The sequence below is a fragment of the Eulemur rufifrons genome, chromosome 21 (genome assembly GCF_041146395.1).
Source record: "Eulemur rufifrons isolate Redbay chromosome 21, OSU_ERuf_1, whole genome shotgun sequence".
In the NCBI taxonomy this organism is placed as follows: domain Eukaryota; kingdom Metazoa; phylum Chordata; class Mammalia; order Primates; family Lemuridae; genus Eulemur; species Eulemur rufifrons.
In genome coordinates, this window is record NC_091003.1 from 21,572,845 (window position 1) to 21,591,845 (window position 19,001).

A 19,001-nucleotide genomic window follows, 5' to 3' on the forward strand; every position below is an offset into this window, starting at 1 on the left:
AATTTTAGTAGAGACGGGGTCTCACTCTTGCTCAGGCTGGTCTCGAACTCCTGAGCTCAAACAAGCCGCCCGCCTTGGCCTCCCAGAATGCTAGGATTACAGGCGTGAGCCACCGCGCCCAGCCTATTTGCTCCCTTTTAAAGTGTACTTTCACTTACAATTTTAAAGTTTCAGGCCGGGTGCAGTGGCTCACGCCTGTAATCCTAACACTCTGGGAGGCCGAGGCGGGTGGATGGTTTGAGCTCAGGAGTTCAAGACCGGCCTGACAAGAGCAAGACCCCGTTTCTACTAAAAAAAAAAAAAAAAAAAAAAAAAAATAGAAAGAAATGATCTGGACAACTAAAAATATATAGAAAAAATTAGCCGGGCATGGTGGTGCATGCCTGAAGTCCCAGCTACTCGGGAGGCTGAGGCAGGAGGATCTCGTGAGCCCAGGAGTTTGAGGTTGCTGTGAGCTAGGCTGATGCCACAGCACTCTAGCCTGGGCAACAGAGCAAGACTCTGTCTCAAAAAAAATAAATAAATAAAATAAAATAAAAAAATACAAAACATAAAAGGGGGCAAATACTCTTATCTAACCTTATCTGGTAAAACAAGCACCAAATGGGTGCATTTTCCACGGTGAAGGGCCACACCTGACAGCTGTGGCTGTGCGTGGTGATCTGTGCACGTATTTGGCAGCTGCTGCCAGAGGAGCAGTTAATGTCCTACCTTCTGACAGAATCTGGTGGTGGGCCCGTCCTCTGCTGGCTCGGCAAATTCTGTCCAAGGAAGCTTCTCTCTCGTACAGAAGGCAAAGGGCATAGCTGTATAAAGGAGAAAGGTCAGAATCATATCCAACATGCGTGGCCTCTGAGGGGCTCTGCAGCCTGCAGCAGGAAATCACCGCAAGAGAATATGCTGACAAGGGAGGATCACTTGAGGCCAGGAGTTCGAGACCAGCCTGGACAACATAGTGAAACACATCACTAAAAAAAAAAAAAAAAAAAAAAAGGGAAACAAAAGTAGCTGGGTATGGTGGTGGTGCCTATAGTCCCAGCTACTTGGGAGGCTGAGGCAGGAGGAAAGCTTAAACCCAGGAGTGCTACAGTGAGCTATGATAGTGTCACTGCATTCCAGCCTGGGTGAGAGAGCAAGATCCCATTTCTAAAAAATAAAATAAAATAAAATAAATAGATAAAAAGAGAATATGGCCCCAGGAGTGCTATATAGCCTGGCTTCTGAGTCTTGCCCCTGGGTGTGGGTGTTGGGCAGACTCTACCCTCTGGGCTTCATGGCATAACAAGGGGCTGGGCCAAATGTCTTTCCTACAGTGTTAAAAACAATTGTAGCAGGGATATGAACAGATATGTGCACACCCAGGCTCATGGCAGCATCATTCACAACAGCGGAAAGGTGGAAGCAGTCCAAGTGTCTCATTAACAAATGAATGCATAGACAAAATGTGGTATGTATGTGTGTATTCAGCCCCCTTAAAAAGGAAGGAAATTCTGACACACGCTTACATGGATAAACCCTGAAGAACATGCTAAGTGAAAAAAGACAGACATTAAACAACAAATACTATAGGATGCCAGTTATATGAGGTTCTTAGACTAGTTAAATTCATAGAGACAGAAAGTAAAATGATGGTTGCCAGGAGCTGGGGCAGGACAGAAAGGGGAGTTACTGTTTAATGGGTAGAGAGGTCCAATCTGGCTGGGCAAGGTGGCTCATGCCTGTAATTCTAGCCCTCTGGGAGGCAGAGGCAGGAGGATCACTCAAGGTCAGCAGTTCAAGACCAGCCTGAGCAGGAGTGAGACTCCATCTCTACTAAAAATAGAAAAAGTAGCTGAATGTGGTGGCTCACACCTATAGTCACAGCTACTAGGGAGGCTGAGGCAGGAGAATTGCTTGAGCCCAGGAGTTTGAGGTTGCTGTAACACCATAGCACTCTAGCCCAGGTGATAGAGCAAAACTCCATCTCAAAAAAAAAAAGAGGTCCAATCTGGAATGATAAGGTCTAGAGATGGATGGTGGTGATGACTGTACAACAATGTGAATGTACTAGATGCCACAGACTGTACACTTAAAAATGGTGAAAATGGTAAATTTTGTGTTATGTACATTTTACCACAATAAAATTTAAAAAGTTTCCAACTAGCAGATCTCACACTGCTGGCCAATCTGCAGGTTGGTGGAGCTCCCGTGACTGGGGAAACTACCAGAGAGCCACTAAGGATGGTGCCGGGACCCTTACTGTGTCACCACAGAGACCCTCCTCCTCCCAGGGACAGGAAAGCTTCTTTAGAAATAAGAAAAACCACCCACTTAATGACCCCACAAGAAGTTTGAGAACCACTGGACAGGATTTACCTTCAAGGATAAATGCCATTATTCTTGTGATCTCTGGCTAGACACCACCAGGGGCTAATTAAATAGAAAATTTCCTTAGCCAGGCATGGTGGCGCATGCCTGTAATCCCAGCTACCTGGGCGGCTGAAGCAGGAGGATCGCTGGAGCCCAGGAGTTGGAGACCAGCCTGGGCAACACAGTAAGGCCTCGCCTCCAAAAATAAATAAAAATAAAAATAAAATAAAGATATTCTTAATTCAACCTGAGAAAGCTGATTTAAAAAAAGGAAACTTCATTAAACTCACTAGTTTTTGTTTGCTTTTTTTTTTTTCTAAACAGTGGTAATAACACGTGTAGTGACAGCTCAAAGACGTCTGTCATCTCCATGCACACGAGGTTCAAAACGGCATTTTCCTGTGCAGGGGACGGAGGGGATGCACTGGGGGTGGCACCGGGACCTCTGGCTGTGCGTGTCTGGCGATGTGTGTAATGCTGCTCTACAGCTCAGCTGCAGCTACACTTGGGGCATCTGCACCACCTGGAGTTATCTTTAGTATCTGCCAGTCTGCTGGTGTGAACTGGTGTCTCACGTGATTAAAGGTTTCCCTGTTCACCAGGGAGGTTGAGCACCTTGTCGCATGTCCGCTAGCCATTCTGGATTCATTCTCCTCACTTTCTTGTTCATATCCTTCGCCCATTTCCTACTGGGCTATTTCTAACAGGGCTGTGTCGCTTCTTCCTCGTGGTGTGGAGTATAAATTCCTTGTCTGGACCAATTCAGTGTACTCTTTAGATCTCCTGCCTTGCAATAACCCAAGTCCGCTTCTTTTGGAGAGATTAGCCTAGTGCAAGTTTCCAGATGTGTGCTATTGTTCTTCAGGCTCTGAACTGACTTTCGAGGAGGGTTTGCAGGAAGCTGCATGATGCGACTGGACAGTGTTTAACTGGCCTTGGCAAGGGGTTTGTGACCTGTTTAGGAATAACAACTGTAGCCAACATATCCCAGATGCCACTCACATGTTGAGCTCAGTGTGACCCTCTTTATTTCACAGAAAAGTAGCCTCAGCCTCTCAATTCCTTCCAGTCCCAGTTCTAAGATTATGCCAGAGTGAATATACCACCAATGGCACCATGGCTACCTTGGCTGGCCATGTGGGCGGCAGGCACTGCCAGCAACAGTCTCAGGGGCCTTGGTGCCAGGCTCAAGCCTCCCCAGGCTTGCCTTCCATGAAGAGAGATGAACTATTTTAAGGAAGTCAACAGAAAAGCTATTGAAAACAAAAATGTTCCTTAATGGCCATTAATTCTCAGCTTTCAGAGCATTAGGAATGAGTCAAGTGACCCCAGAGAATAAACGGCTGTTTTTCCTGTTCACACAAGCATGCTCATGTAAACAAACTTTTGAAAGAAGGATAGGGAACGGAGGTTGGGTGAGGCTGGCTGCAAAGCCCCAACTATAGTTCTCAAACCAGAGGGGAAGGGGCTTTGCGCTCACTAACCAACACCCTGCCCTCAGGAACTGCCAGCCTAGACCAAAGGAAGTGAATTATACCCTGGTACAGCCACACAGCTGGCAAGACAGAGGGCTCAGCCCTGCATGGGGGAGTCCCCAGGGCCCCACGAAGGAGGGGGTGTCTGTGTGGGCCTTGATGGATGAGAGGAAGTTCCAGATGCAACAAAGGGAAGAAGTCAGTTAAACCATCCAGTACATACTTTTTAGTACCTGCCAAGCACCAGGGATTGCTCTTGCCACTAAAGATAAAACAGGGGTGGGGATGGGAAAAACAAACCAACAAATACAGGCACTGGCCTCACGGAGCTTATGGTCTAATGGAGATGCCAGACAAATCAAGAGTCGCACAAACTAGAGTGAAAGTGCAATTGTAACAAAAAATAGGAAAATGACATGGACTTCTGGGTAGAGACACAGGCTGGACACAGACACATGCTTTTTCCTGAAACCTCACCAGCGTGGCAAGATAAGGGATGTTCAAAGGTAATAACCCTGCAAAGACGGGGCACCGAGAAAGGGGACAATAGCACCAGAACAGCAGGGGCTGGAAAGCAGAGGGATGCAGATACATATCTTAGCAGATCAGAGAAAAGTGAGTCCTGCCAGCAGTCGAGAAGGCCGGGAAGCACACCACTCTCCATCGTGACCCTCTCAGGAGCTCGGAACCAGAGGCACAGGGCACCTCTGAGGCTGGAAAGTGGTGAGGAATGATAAACAAGGGCTGGACACAAGTCTGCTTAAGAAGCAGTTAGAAGCCCAGGTCCTTTCTCCATTCCAAGAGGCCAGGACCTGCCCCTTCTATCCCAGCAGAAGGCTGGAGGCTCATTGTCCAGATACGGGTCAGCAGAAGCTCTCTGGTCTTGGGGAAGCCAAGACAGATGGAGGTAAGCGAAGCGTCAGCACAGAGAGGCTGAGTAAACATCAGCATGGTGGACCCTTGCCCTCTTTCCCTTCTTGGCAAGAGAGTAGAAGAACCTCCTCTGGGGAACCTGACCAGTCTGAAAAGACCTGGAGATATTAACATTGGGATTACCCGGGAATTACCACTAAACCAGATTATCCTTATAGGATACTGGAGCTCAGTGGGCGAGTCCCTCCCACAAACTCAGAGTTTGCAATCAGCTTTTTAATCCCCCATTCCTAAAACATAAGCATACAATCAGAGGGGAAAAAAAAAGGAGATCAATTTGGAGTAAGTAGGGACCATGCAGGGAGAATACAAATTACTTAATATCATTAGAAATAAGAGAAGATATTGCAACCATGATGCAAGAACAAGATGTAATAAAACAAACTTTCAGACCAAAAGAACTCTTGTAAATTCAAAATATGATAGCAGAAATGAAAGACCAAATAGAAGGGTTGAATGACCAATTAGATCAAATCTACCAGTAAATTGAGCAAAAAGACCAAGAGATAAAAACTAATAGGAAATACATAAGAAAATTAAGGAACTAGAATCCAGGGTTCCAACATCCAAATAGTAGGACTATTAGGAAGAGAAAGGAGAAAAAAGAAGAAAAAAAAAAAACTAATGAAATAATACAAGAAAATTTCCTAGATCTGCAGGACCCAAGTTTCTAGACTGAAAGAACCCACCGAGTGCCTTGAATGGATTTAAATAGATACACACAATGGGACATCATTATGAAATTGCACAGTATTAGTGAGAAAGAGAAGACCCTATAATCTTCCGGAGAAAAATAAACAAGTCACAGACAATGGGTTATAAATCAAAACTTTTTTTTTTTTTTTTTTTTTGAGACAGAGTCTCGCTTTGTTGCCCGGGCTAGAGTGAGTGCCGTGGCGTCAGCCTAGCTCACAGCAACCTCAAACTCCTGGGCTTAAGCGATCCTCCTGCCTCAGCCTCCCGAGTAGCTGGGACTACAGGCATGTGCCACCATGCCCGGCTAATATTTTCTATATATATTTTTAGATGTCCATATAATTTCTTTCTATTTTTAGTAGAGATGGGGTCTCGCTCTTGCTCAGGCTGGTCTCGAGCTCCTGACCTCAAGCGATCCAACTGCCTCGGCTTCCCAGAGTGCTAGGATTACAGGCGTGAGCCACCGCACCCAGCCAAAACGGCTTTGACTAGTCAATAATACCCAAAGCTAGAAGACAATGGAACAATGTTTTCAAACTTCTGAAGGAAAGTGATTTCTAACCTCAAATTTGATACCCAAACTATCAAACAAATTGTAGAAGAAACATATTTTCATATAGGCAAAGTCTCAAAGTTTGTCATATATATGTATGCATGTATATATATATATATATATATATATATTTTTTTTTTGAGATAGAGTCTCATTCTGTTGCCCAGATAGAGAGCAGTGGTGTCTTCATAGCTCACTACAACCTTAAACTCCGGGGCTCAAGCAATCCTCCTGTCTCAGCCTCCTGAGTAGCTAGGACTACAGATGCACACCATGACTCCCGGCTAATTTTTCTGTTTTTGGTAGAGATGGGGTCTCACTCTTGCTCAGGCTGGGCTTGAACTCCTGAGCTCAAGTGATCCTCCAGCCTCCGCCTCCCAGAGTGCTGGGATTACAGGCATGAGCCACTAAGCCTGCCCCCCTCCTATGTGCTCTTTCTCAGGGAACTACTTGTTCTGAGAGCCTCCAGCTAAACGGGGGCTCCGGTACCAGAGCGGCCGGCAACCTTGCTCTCAAGGGACATGAAGGGGAGCTGGACTTGTGTTCACAGCATGCCTTTCACGGGATACTTCTTATACCTGGAGGATGGCCCGATGCCTAGTTGTCCGACCTGTGACCAGGGGTCCCTCACATGGAAACTTATTTATCCTCGCAGATGCCCTTTTGGCTCGTCTGACCCATGTCCAGTTTATGCCTGACTAACCACTGCTCTGGAGCTGCAAGCCCAACCTGGTATCCTGGGGAAAACACAGCCTGGGGCAGCCCCTGGTTCTTCTAATGAAAGGTACAAATTCAACATACCACCACAATAGGAAGTAAGTTCAAAGATTTTTACTTACAGATACTGGGTAGGGAGGGCACAATGAGTTGGGAGGGGACTCCTCTGTCCCTCGGTCACATGAGGCAAAAATGAAGAATTAAGCAGAGAGAGAAAAATGCATGGCAACTAGCAGTATATATAAGGGAACAGAGTGTGGTCACTTTAAGTTTGCAGGCAAACGCCTGGGTTGTCCATTTAAAGGAAGTGGCAGGAAAGCGGAGAGCCCAGTCTGCTAGACAGAAGAGATGCTTCTCTGTTCGAATCTCTGGCCACCGGCTCGAGCCATTTGAGTCTGATGTAGAACTGGACACTGTGTCAAGGGTGACCAAGCCCCAAGTCTGGGATGAGAAAGCTAAACTTGCATTCAACAGAGATGCCTAGGCAACATAAAATTATAAGAATCCACTACACTACTTTACCCACATGAGGGTGTAAACCAAGAAAGAGGAAGATGTGGGAATGGAGAAATGCAAGAGCAAGGCAAAGGGACTCCTGAGGGACTCCCCAGGATGATGGCAAAGGGAGATGCCAGGATGACAACCGTGTGACCAGCAGAGGGGGCACCCAGTCCAGAGCAGAGCAGTCAGGAGGCTCTGGGGCAGACACCTGCAAAGAGGTGAGACTGATGGACTGTGTGTGAAACACATGACAGGGGTTTAAAACGGGTAGAATGTCTGGGGCTGAACTTGTGGTAAATATGTAGAAAACAAGGCAAACTCCAGGGAAAACAGAAAATTATTCAGGAAAAGAAATCAAAGTTGACAAAATGGCTTGGCAGAAAACAGATGGGGGGACGCAACAGGAAGGCCACGTGCACGTAGAGGGCCAGGAGGAGGCGAAGGGACCGTACTGACTTCTTCCTCAGGGGGACGTCGACAGGTGAGGAGAAACTGAAAAATTGGGAAGTGGCAACACTAACAAAGGTAAATTCAAAAGGAACCAGCTAAGTGTTGAAAGTAGCTGCCTCTGGGGAGAATAGCTGTGTTTTTGGTAACAGAGCTTGTAGACCCCATCTGACTCTACACCACGAGCATGTGTAACTCTGATAAAAATAAAAAGTAACGCAGAGCAAAGGTACACGGGGTGGGTGTGCTGGCTCACACCTGTAATCCCAGCACTTTGGGAGGCTGAGGCAGGAGGATGGCTTGAGGCCAGGAGATTGAGGTTACAGTGAGCGGTGATCACGCCACTGCACTCCAGCCTGGGTGGCAGAGTGAGACCCTGTCTCTAAATAAAAAAAATAAGAAGAAAAATTAAACAAACAGTGCTCGCTTCGGCAGCACATATACTAAAATTGGAACGATACAGAGAAGATTAGCATGGCCCCTGCGCAAGGATGACACGATTAAAAAAAAAAAAAAAAAACTAAACAAACAAAAAAAAAGGTACATGGTACCGGGAATGTTCTGATAGGGAGGCCAGCTCTGGGCTGCTGGTGGCGAAGAAGGACCAGAATGGGGGACACAGGACATCAGCCACAGGCAATTACAAAAGTCGGGAGAGAGATCCTGGTAGCTGGGACCCAGCAGCGACAGAGAGGCGGGGAGGAGGGAGTGGACTCAGAACGATTCGGGAGGGAGAATTGACAGGAACAGACAACAGACTGGGAGGCCGGGGGGCCCTGGGTTCCTGGTGATGTTGACAGAGAACCTTTCTATGGCCGAGAAAACAAAGGAGATTTTTCAGACAATCTGACAGCAGACACTCTTGGCAACATGGAGATAACACACGACTGTATGAAAGCGGCAGAGAAAGGGCCACAAAAGACACTTACTCCACGCTTCCTGGAAACAGACGATGTTGACTCCACACGCTGCAGCCACCTCTACGATGGCCTCTATGCGTTTGTGAAGGGCAGCGACCTGACGATTTAGAAAGCAAGGATTAAATTCTGCTTAATTCAACAAGAAAAATTAAAGAAATTAAAAAATATATTTTTAAATCAAGGATTAGAATCCATTTAGTTCTATCGGTAATATAATTTTTACGATCTCATCACTATGTACATAGAAAAAGAAACCCCCGCCTGGCCAGGTGGCAGAAGATGAGCAGGGCAGGGAGGTTCTAATATTTGGTTCTCTTTCAGGTCCTATACCTGCAAGAGAAGGTGGAAGTGCAGAGGCTCACAGACACTGGGACGCTGCCTCGGTCTCCTCACCTGGTATTGGGGAAACCACCACTTGCTCTGCGGGGTTGTTGAGAGGTGTGAACGAGGACAGTGCTTGCTTACCGTAAGCAGGGTCTGCACACACAAACCACCCCTGGGTCAGCTGCTCCCTCAGCCTGGGACACAGTCTACTCTCCACAGTCCTGCCGTCCCGGCACTGGACGAGCCTTGTCCCGTTAGTTCTATTGTGTCCATCTATGTTTTGTTTTGTTTTTTTTTTTAGAGATAGTGTCTCACTCTGTCACCCAGGTTGGAGTACAGGAGCACAATCATAGCCCATTGTAGCCTCAAACTCCTGGGACCGAGCCATCCTTCTGTCTCAGCCTCCCAACTAGTTAGGACTACAGGTGCAAGCCACCACACCCGGCTTTTTCTATTTTTTGTAGAGATGTGGTCTTGCTATGTTGCCCAGGCTGGCCTCACACTCCTGGGTTCAAATGATCTTGCCGCCTCAGCCTCCCAAACGCCTAGTATTACAGGCGTGAGCCACCATACCTGACTACTGTTTGTATCTTATCATGGGACACCTCACCTTTCTGGCTCCTAAATCCCCATGCTTTGGTGTATGCTGTGCCCTCAGCCAGGAATGTGTTTCTCTCCCCACCATCCAGTCTTCCTGGAGGTGTTATCTGTGTCACGTGTCGCCTGTAAGCCTCTACAGACTCTCCCAGCTGTGGGCCAAGTGTCGAGGTAGCCCTGGCCTTTGGTAGCCCCCCTGGCAGGCTGTTCCCATTGTGTGCTGCTGTTCTTCCAGTCTGTCACTCCCAGGACCCCTTAGGGGCAGGAAGAAAGCATCCTCATTGTTTTCCTGTCCTCAGCAGGATGCCTGGCTCCCAGGGGACACTAAGAAGTGTTTGTTTGAAGAAAGACCAAAGGCACCAGGCTGAAAACCCAGAAGCACAACTCTTTCCAATGCTCTTCGTGGCCTCCCCTGAAAGGCTGTGCACGCCAAGGCTCCATGGATACCTGGTGATGGTGCCAGCCACGTGAACACGCGTTTGCTGGCATTGGCAATGCAGGGCATACTTCTGTGTGCAGTAGGGGTGAAGAAAACATCCCTGGCCCTGGGACTTAACAATATGGGGAAACCTCCACAAACAGTGAGTCCAGAGACAAAAAGCAAACCAAGAACCAGAACTCCATTAATCCAACAAAAGCAAACGGAGGACCAATGTGAAAGATGACGCAGATTCTGACCTGGAATCCGAGTGACCTCAGGTTTCTCAAGAATCCCTAAGAATTTTCAAGCACGCTGTGTCCTAAGGAAGCCTCTGCAGAGAAAGCCCTCAAAGTTTGAGCAGCTGGAGGAATGCTGCAGAGTATATAAAACAAATCGCCTGTGCCTGTGACAATATGCTTCTTTAGGGAAATACAAGATGCTGTCACATTTATTTACTAACTGTAAGGTCAAAAGCAAATCTCTGTCTATTCCTGTAAGCCTGCAGGCACCATCAGCTGACAGACTTCTGGGTATAGTGAGTCCTCGCCCTTAGGATTAAGGCAGAGGACAGTCTTGACCAGTGTGCGCTGGCCGCAGCCACCTGGCAGGTGACTGAGAGGCAGCGTCCCATGGAGAGAACAGATGAGCCAGCCAAAAGGGCACCCTCCCAGTTGATAAATGGAACCTCAGATCAATAGTTGGAAAGTAAGTAGAAGAACAGTGAGGAGGAAGGATAGAAAGGGTAAGAACCAATGGTCTGGTGCAGGGGCTCACACCTATAATCCTAGCATTCTGGGAGGCCGAGGTGGGAGGATCACTTGAGGTCAGGAGTTCAAGACCAGCCTGAGCAAGAGCGAGACCCTGTCTCTACTAAAAATAGAAAAATTAGCCAAATTAGCCAGGCATTGTGGTGCTTTCCTGTAGTCCCAGCTATTTGGGAGGCTGAGGCAGAAGGATCGCTTGAGCCCAGGAGTTTGCCACGGCACTCTACCCAGGGTGACAGAGTGAGACTCTGTCTCAAAAAAAAAAAAAAAAAAAAGGGAAGGGTAAGAACCAGAAGAGAGAGAAAAGAAAGAGACACAGAGACACAGGCTGGGGAGAAGAAGGTATACCAGGGCAGGAACGTCTCTCTTGCCATTCGAGGTGTCTGAGCCTACAGGCCCAAGTGAGTGGCCAGCCAGGGACGGAGGAGTGTGCAAAACAAAGGACAGCCACAGCCCTGTTTAGGCATTTACAGTCAAAAGTGGCTGCACCTGTTCTGCCACTGGGGCATCCGTGGGGAGGGGCGTTCTGTTCTGAACTAGCCCCACGCGCGCGATGCGGGGTCCTCTCAGCTGCTCCTCGGCTGCCTCAAAAGCATATCCCTGCAGTTCAAAGTCTTCCCTGGAAGCAGCTTCGAAAGCTCTGCTGGGCAGATCAAGCTTCCTAGATGGGCAAGGAAAGAAGAGGGAAGATGATTTTGACGCAGTCTGCTGCACTGAAAACCCCCTCCCACCCCAGGCAAAGAAGCGGTGAGGGTGTCCTGAATAGAGGGCACCCAGTGCCAGGGCCCAAAGGGGCCCGGGAGCAGGAGGGTCCAGCCACGACCGGACACTACACTGGACCTGGATGTCACTCCTAGTCAGTGGAGAGACCTCAGCGGGGAAGCAGCCTGCTTAGGCTGGCAAAGGGGCGACTAGTCAAGAGGTTGGTGTCACACAGTTGCTGCAATCAGGGCAGGGATTCAAGTCCCGGCAGTCAGCCCAGAAAGGAGCGAGCAGATTCCCAAAAATGATTCTGAACTAGAATCAGAGGGCTAAGCTGAGCCTAGGGGCTGGGGCAGGCTGTGCTCACAGAGAGGGGCTTGGAAAACGGGGCTCAGGAGACAGGCTGGATGGGGGGGCCAGGAGCTGGGACCATTATGGCCAATAAGGATCCCCATTGACCTGTCCTGCTGCTGCTCCCGCTGGGGGGCCAGTTCCATGCCCGGTGCTGGGTGGGCTTGGTGGGGTCTGGGTGCTCAGACTGAAGGCCCACGTGCTCATCCAGGTTTGTGGTTTGTTAACAAGGGCTAGAGGCTTATGTACAGCACCTCCCGCTGAAGTGACCACTGGCCAAAAAGCAAACACCACCTGATGCCTGTTGCATGCCTGGAGCTGGGGTGAAACCCGCAGAGGCATGGGACGTGGCCCTCGGCCAGGAAGGGCTTACCATCTACGGGCGAGATGGTTATGAAATACCCAGAGAACACATCAAAAAATAACCTGACAGCCATTATCTAATAATAATATTTCTCTCCTACTTTAAATCACTTTCTTAAAGACGTTTCTTTCAAAATCACAGCCCTGTCAGCTCAAGCCCCCTGTCGCCGCCCCCTGCCAGGCACTTTCCATGTGATGGCCCTGACAGCTCTGAGTTCGGTTCCGCCCCTGACAATCAGCCTGCTTTTCAAATAGTCAAGTTTCCCTTCACTTCGGCAGGTTAGAAATAGCAGCAGTGCCCACACTGCACCTCCCCTTGCTGTGACTGCCTCAGACAGTCCTCCCACCCTCGGGCGGAAGGGCCCCTCTCACAGGCCTCAGCCCCAGGGCAAGTTTGCGGTGGTGGACACGATCACAAAACTTTCCAGCAGCTACAACTCTAGTAGACTTGGGACGCCACCAGGAGAAAAAGAAGAAAGGCTCTGTGTGTCTAAGGCCTGTGGGCCTGGGAGCCGGACCACTCTATGGGAGTGTCCTGGCGGGTCCTGCCCTCAGCCTGTGGTCTCACACCAGGAAGCCACCAGGTGGAGGAGCTCTTCCCTCGGGTGTGCAAACCTGGCTGTGACCACCACCTCTATCCATGGCCGCACCGGGCCTCCCTGCCCATCTTTCCATGATGCACAACTTCCCCTCCATCTAAGCTGCATGCTGCCTCCACCCTGGCTGGCCCCAAGGCTCCCCACTTCCTCATCCCCCAGCTCCCTGGGGAGACTCACTCTCCCAGGCCCGAGGCAATGCAGATCAGGCTGCTCCCCCTCCAGGGGCAGCCGCCTCTGGGGCTCCACCTCTCCTCAGCACTCCCACCTACTGTCCCATCACCACCTATAAGGTCTCCCTGCCCTCTCGTTATCCAAAGCAATCCATCACCACGTCCTACCCCATTTCATCTTGAAGAACCCACCAGACCCTCGAGCTGTTCTCCGTGTAGACACCTTCAATAAACGAATGCTGTGCCCACCAAAGGCTTGGTGCGTGGGACATGGTGGGGCAGTGCTATGGACTGAATGTTTATGTCCAGTCAAAATTCATAGGTTGAAATCCTAACCCCTAATGTGATGGGGCCCTCTGGGAGGGGGATTAGGTCATGAGGGTGGAGCCCTCATGAATGGGATTAGTGCCCTCATGAAAGAGGCCTGAAGGAGCTTGTTTGCCCCTTGTACCATGTGTGGACACAGCGAGAAGGCGCCATCTATGAACCAGGCAGTGGGCCCTCACGAGACATCGAATCTCCCAGTCTCGATCTTGGACTTCCCAGCCTCTGGAACTGTGAGGAATCAATTTCTGTGGTTTATAAGCCTCCTAATCTATGGTATTTCGTTACAGCAGCCTGAAAGGACTAAGACAGGCAGTAATCAGCTGCAGCCCAGGAGGGCAGAGACCAGCAAATGAGCCACAATCTCCTCAGGGAGGCCTCATGTCCCCGGCTGCCACCTTGGGCCCTGTAGTTGGCTTTCAGACCCTCCAGCCCTCAGGGCCTCACCTCCAACTTCAAGGAGGAAAGCCCTTCACTTCCCGTTCTGGCCCTGGCCCTGGCCCTGGCCCTGGCACACCCCCCCACGCCCCCGCCTCTCCCACCCAGGCTCAAGGCAGACCTCTCGGGAGGATGCCAGCTCCTGCCTCCTCAGCAACTTCATCTTTCCCCCTCTAATGGCTCTTCACCAGCAGTGTTTTAAATAATTAAACTACAGCTTTGTTATGAAACAAACACATGCTTGTGGGGGGAAAATCAAACAGTGGGAAAGGGTACAAAATGAAAAATAAGTTCCTCTCTTCACCCCACCCCTAAGCCCCAGTCCTAAACCTCAGAGATGACCTTTTCTAGCAATGTTTTATGCATCTTTCCAATATTTTCCTATGTATGTGTGTGTACTACAAATACAATGGCATCATTCTGTATTTGATGCTTTTCAACTTGTCTTTTCCACTGCACAATATACATAGCTCGGACGCCTCTCCCCATTAGTACCTACACAGCCACCATATCCACCATTAACGCTGTTAGCAACAGCGGGGGCCTGAGGGGCAGTGAGAGAGCGAGGAGCCTGGTGAGCATGCAAGCACGTCAGGGCACTCCACACACATCCTTCTTGTTCCTTCCCTTTCTGTTCCCCCGCACAGGGAGCTTCCACACACACTTCCCCCCAGCTCAGACCCCACCTCCAACTCCCCACCTCAAGAACTGCCACCAGCCATTGCTAAAGCCAGTGGAGTCCCTGCTGTCCTCACCTACTAGACATCTCTGCACCATCTGACTCTTCTTTCCCTGTCCTCCCCTGGGGTCCTCCCACCCCTGCATCCTCACCTGGAGCCTCCCACGAAGTCTCAGTTCCTCTAATCCCTTTAATATCTGGGTTCTCCAAAATCACTGGGCCTCTCCCGTTCTGCACCCACTCCTCCTCCCCCTGGAAAGACTGTTTCCGGGAGAGCTCACAGCCCAGCCTCTCCCCAAAAAGCCTACCTCAGCACAGCAAACCACCCCAGACATCTCCACCTGGAGACCCCAAAGATTCCTGTAGTGGGTTCAACTGTGTCCCTATCCTAACACCTAGAACCTGTGACTGGGACGTTACTTGGAGAAAAGGTCTTCACAGATACAATTAAAGCCAGGATCTCAAGGTAAGATCATCCTGGATTATCTGGGTAAGCTGTAAACACAATGACAAGTATTCTTATAAGACACCCAGAGGAGAGACACAGGGACAACAGGAAAAGGCCATAGGGAGACAGAGACTAGAATGCCAGGAGTCACCAGAGGCTAGAAAAAGCAAGAAGGGATTCTCCCCAAGAGGTTTTGGAGAGAGTGTGACCTGCTGACACCTTGGTCTTGTACTTCTGTTCTTCAGAACTATGAGAATACATTCCTGTTGTTTAAGCCACCCAGTTTGTGGTAGTTTGTGACAGCCGCCCTGGGAATTAAACGGCACCCCAAATTCAACTCATCCAAAGCTGAACTGATCATCCTTTTCCAAACCCTTTTGCAGGACATTCTTGACACAGCCACCAGGGCAAATTCTTTGAAGTCTCACACCATTACCAGGACACAATTCTATTGTCTCCTCTCCCCCAAGATCCACCCTGGCTACCCCTGCCTCCTCTCCTGGGTTTTCCTCCATGACCACCCCTCTCGTATGTGCAGTCCCCAAATGGGTATTGCTGGGGACACGTGCCCTTCCTGTCTCCTAACAAACTCCTGTCTCCACTGGCATATAGCTCAAGCATGGCACTCCTAGGAAGCCTTCCTGACCTCCCCCCAACCCCAAACATGTAAACTCTCTCAAGCTCTCCCTGCATCCTCCTCTCACAATGTAAGGCAACCATCAAAAGATGGAAAGCACCCAAGGGCAGGAACTGTGGCTTACTCCCTAGTGCCGGAAACAAAAATAAGTACTCAACAAATGTTTGTCAGATGAATGAATGCTTTTTGGTTCTGGCTGTCTTAAAATTGAGAGTCCGTGTTCTCTGGGGATTTTATCTGTCTGGCACAGACAAAGGGCCATTTAGCTCATTCACTTAGCAAACATTTACGAAGTGTTGTAATTGGGAGGGAAGGTGGTCTTGTGTGGAGCACAGTGGGAGCCTGGAGGAGGGGCTGAGGACAAGCGGGGTAGGGGACAGAAGTGGCCCTGCCCAAGTCGTGCGTTGAGGAGTGAACAGAAGTTTAAGTGGGAGAAGAGTTTTTAAATGAGTGATAAATTTCTATCTTCAGTTTGAAATCTCTTTCATAGCCAAATCCCACACAATTCCAAGAGCAAGTATAAAGGTTTACACCTTAGGGATAAAATGTGGAAGGGTAAATGCTGAGTGGAACAGAAGAAAAGCGAGTAGGAAAAGGAGAGGAAAACGGGGCCCACTTACTCAGTTCTTGTGAGCCAAACCCAGGAAGAGGCAGGGCAGTCACTAGTCAATAGATGCTGGCTCCCATTTTACCACCCATCATCATCCCTCCCCACGGTGGAGTGATGCAAACCCTCAGGTAAAAACCGTCTTGCATGGCAGTCTTTGGCCTGACCTCAGTCCTGCTCCAGAATGTGCCCCAACCAGTCACCTCTGTGGGAAACTCATTTCTCTTTTCCTAAGACTCTTCTGTTTTACCTCTCCCTGACATCCATGAGCTCTCTCCATCTTTTTTCCAAGAGAACATGCCCACCTCACCCTTAAACAAATTCCCATCCCTAGAAGCCTGAGCCATCATTTGCTTTATTGAAGATAACTTCTTTGGGAGTCCAGCTCTAAGACACTTCCAGTTACTAGTCTTTCCAGGTGCAGCGGGAAGTAGAGTGCAGCATGAGCACACTGGGAAGGGTCTTCATCCAGCCCCTCTTTGGGTATGAAGAGCCCTTTTCGACAAAGTTCTGTACCACCTCACCCCAAAAGGCAGCTGTGCTAACTTTACCATCCACTACCTGTGAAAAGACCCTTGGATCTGAGGTCTGGCCTCCCTGCAGTAACTCCACAGCAGCCATGGCTGGGAACCACTGATCCAGTTAACACTCTTCTGTCAACGAAAAAGAAGCCAAACTCTGTAAAGTAATTTAAAGAGGTTTATTCTGAGCCAAATTTGAGGACCAAGACTCGGAGGCATGCCCAGGATGCCTTGAGCAAGTGGACTTGCTGTGGCTGGGTTATAGTTTGGTTTTATACATTTCAGGGAGACAGGAATTACAGGTAAAGTCATAAATCAATACATGTAAGGCATACATTGGTTTGGTCTCAAAAAGTGGGCCATCTCAAATCGGGGGACTTACAGGTTACAGGTGGGTTTAAGGACTCTTTGACTTGTAATTGGTTAGAAAAATGAAGCTTTGTGGCTGCGCACAGTGGCTCACACCGATAATCCTAGCACCCTGGGAGGCTGAGGCAGGTGGATCATTTGAGATCAGGAGTTTGAGACCAGCCCGAGCAAGAGCGAGATCCCATCTCTACTAAAAACAGAAAGAAATTAGCTGAACAACTAAAAATATATAGAAAAAATGAGCCAGGCATGGTGGTGCATGTCTATAGTCCCAGCTACTTGGGAGGCTGAGGCAGAAGGATCGCTTGAGCCCAGGAGTTTGAGGTTGCTGTGAGCTAGGCTGATGCCATGGCACTCTAGCCTGAGCAACAGGGTGAGACTCTGTCTCAAAAAAAAAAAAAAAAAAAAAAAAAAAAAAAAAAGAAGCTTGGTTTAAAGGCTTGGGAAGTTTTTAGATAAGGAAGTCTGTTAATCAGAGACAAGTGACCAGACGTATATTTATTGTGTCAACTGAGGACCTGTGGGTTTGTCTTGCACAGCATTAGGCCTGCCAATGAGTTAGAAAAGATGTCTCCAAGAAGGGAGGGGGGCATGACAAGGCATGTCTGACCTCCGCCCCCATAGCAGGCAATTCAGTTTTAGGGTATTCCCGTGGCCAGGAGGGGGTCCATTCAGTCAGCTGGTGAGGCGGAAGCCTTAAGACTTTATTTTAGTTCACAATTCAGTTACAGGTGATCTGTTCAGATTCCTGCTGCAAGGTCATGGGGCTTTCAGTCTGGCTGGATTGGGGGAGGCGAGGGGCCTCCACCAAATGAGCAAGGAAGCAGAAGGTGATTTAGTCGTCAGCTGCATGGGGTCAGAGCTTGGATGGCATTCCAAGAGCCCAGGAAAGCCCTTAAAAGAGTTTTAAGCAAAGGAGCAATAGGATATGATTCACATTTTAAAGGGATCCTTCTGGTTGCCACAGAGAAGACTGGACTGAAGAGAAATAAGAGTGGAAGGGGAAGTGTCTTTTCCAGCTTTGCTCAGCCCTCAGAAAGTCCTGGCGATGCACACAACTTGCTGGGAGTGGGAGAAAATACTTGCACTGAGTGTGGTAACTAACTCTTGTTAAGTGGGAAGGTTCCCTCACCAAATGGATTCAGCCAGCCTCTACCTGCAGGAGTGGCCAGGGGCCCCGTCATTGCAGGAAGGAGGGTCTGGGGCTGCACAGTCAGTTCCTCTGCTAGGGGTCTCTGGCTGGAGGACAAGCCTAGCTCTGGGGAGGAAGCTGGCCATTCAAAAGGGGAAGGAGGGTCGGGGTGGCCAGAGAAAGCCCTGCAAAGCAAAAACCAGTCCTTTCCCTTCCCGTTCCAGACATCCGGTTCCGGGCAACGTCAGGGAGAAGTGATTTGTAAAGGTCACCCTGGAATCCTACGACCCCGGAGGGCCTGGGGGCCGACATGTCAAAACCCAGTAGGGTCTCTGCCTGCCAACTCAGGGCTTCCTCACCGCCTCCTCAGAGCCTTCAGACCCTGAAGGCCTCCCCCTGTACCCCCAGACCCGCACTCGGCGGCCCCAAGACCCCCCAACTCAGCCTCCGGGCCCCAGACCTGGTCTCCTTTCCATAGAGAATGCGCTTCACTTCTCGCAACTCTGCGGGCGGAATGTGCTTCTCCAAGCACTGCTCCAGCGACTCCCACTCAGCTCCCGCCATGGCCAGAGTCCGTGACCGCGCCGCTGTCCCGACGCAGACTCCTGCCCTTTGCCCCCAGCGGCCGGAGGCGGGCACGCGCCCTCCCCTCCTGCGCAACCTCCGCGGGGAGAGCTCACGTGTGGACACACCCCCCTCCCCGTGCCTCCGCAGCGCGCGGCCAATCAGCGCTCCAGGGCTTCGTGGGTGGGCCCGCCCCCCGCCCTTAGCGCTGCCCCGGCACGCGGCAGGACACGCGCCCTCCGCCAGCCGGGCCGCCAGGGCCTACTGTGTCTCTGGCCCTCTCCCTCTGCCTTGTCTGAAGGTTCCACCCTTCAGCTGCCCCGAGGTGTCCGGGCCAGGTCCTGGAGAGATAGTGAGGGAAACTAGGCGCGGGTCTGCGGTAAATGGCGCCCAGCGCGTC

At 49.8% G+C, this 19,001-nt stretch overlaps 1 protein-coding gene and 1 non-coding gene across 2 annotated transcripts in view; one reads left to right on the plus strand and one right to left on the minus strand.

The window, feature by feature from the left end:
• UPB1 (beta-ureidopropionase 1) overlaps positions 1 to 18,647 on the minus strand; it is a 32,007-nt gene extending 13,360 nt beyond the window's left edge. The window contains exons 1-4 of the mRNA XM_069496802.1: positions 18,498 to 18,647; positions 11,187 to 11,358; positions 8,601 to 8,688; positions 712 to 806 (exon numbers count right to left, since the gene is read on the minus strand). Of these exons, the coding sequence (XP_069352903.1) occupies positions 712 to 806; positions 8,601 to 8,688; positions 11,187 to 11,358; positions 18,498 to 18,601 (459 nt within the window). The 5' untranslated portion in view covers positions 18,602 to 18,647. The remainder of the gene's footprint in view (positions 1 to 711; positions 807 to 8,600; positions 8,689 to 11,186; positions 11,359 to 18,497) is intronic.
• LOC138401990 (U6 spliceosomal RNA) lies at positions 8,091 to 8,197 on the plus strand. The gene has a single exon (XR_011236584.1). It is a non-coding gene; the product is annotated as a U6 spliceosomal RNA (small nuclear RNA).
• Positions 18,648 to 19,001: the final 354 nt, after the last annotated feature.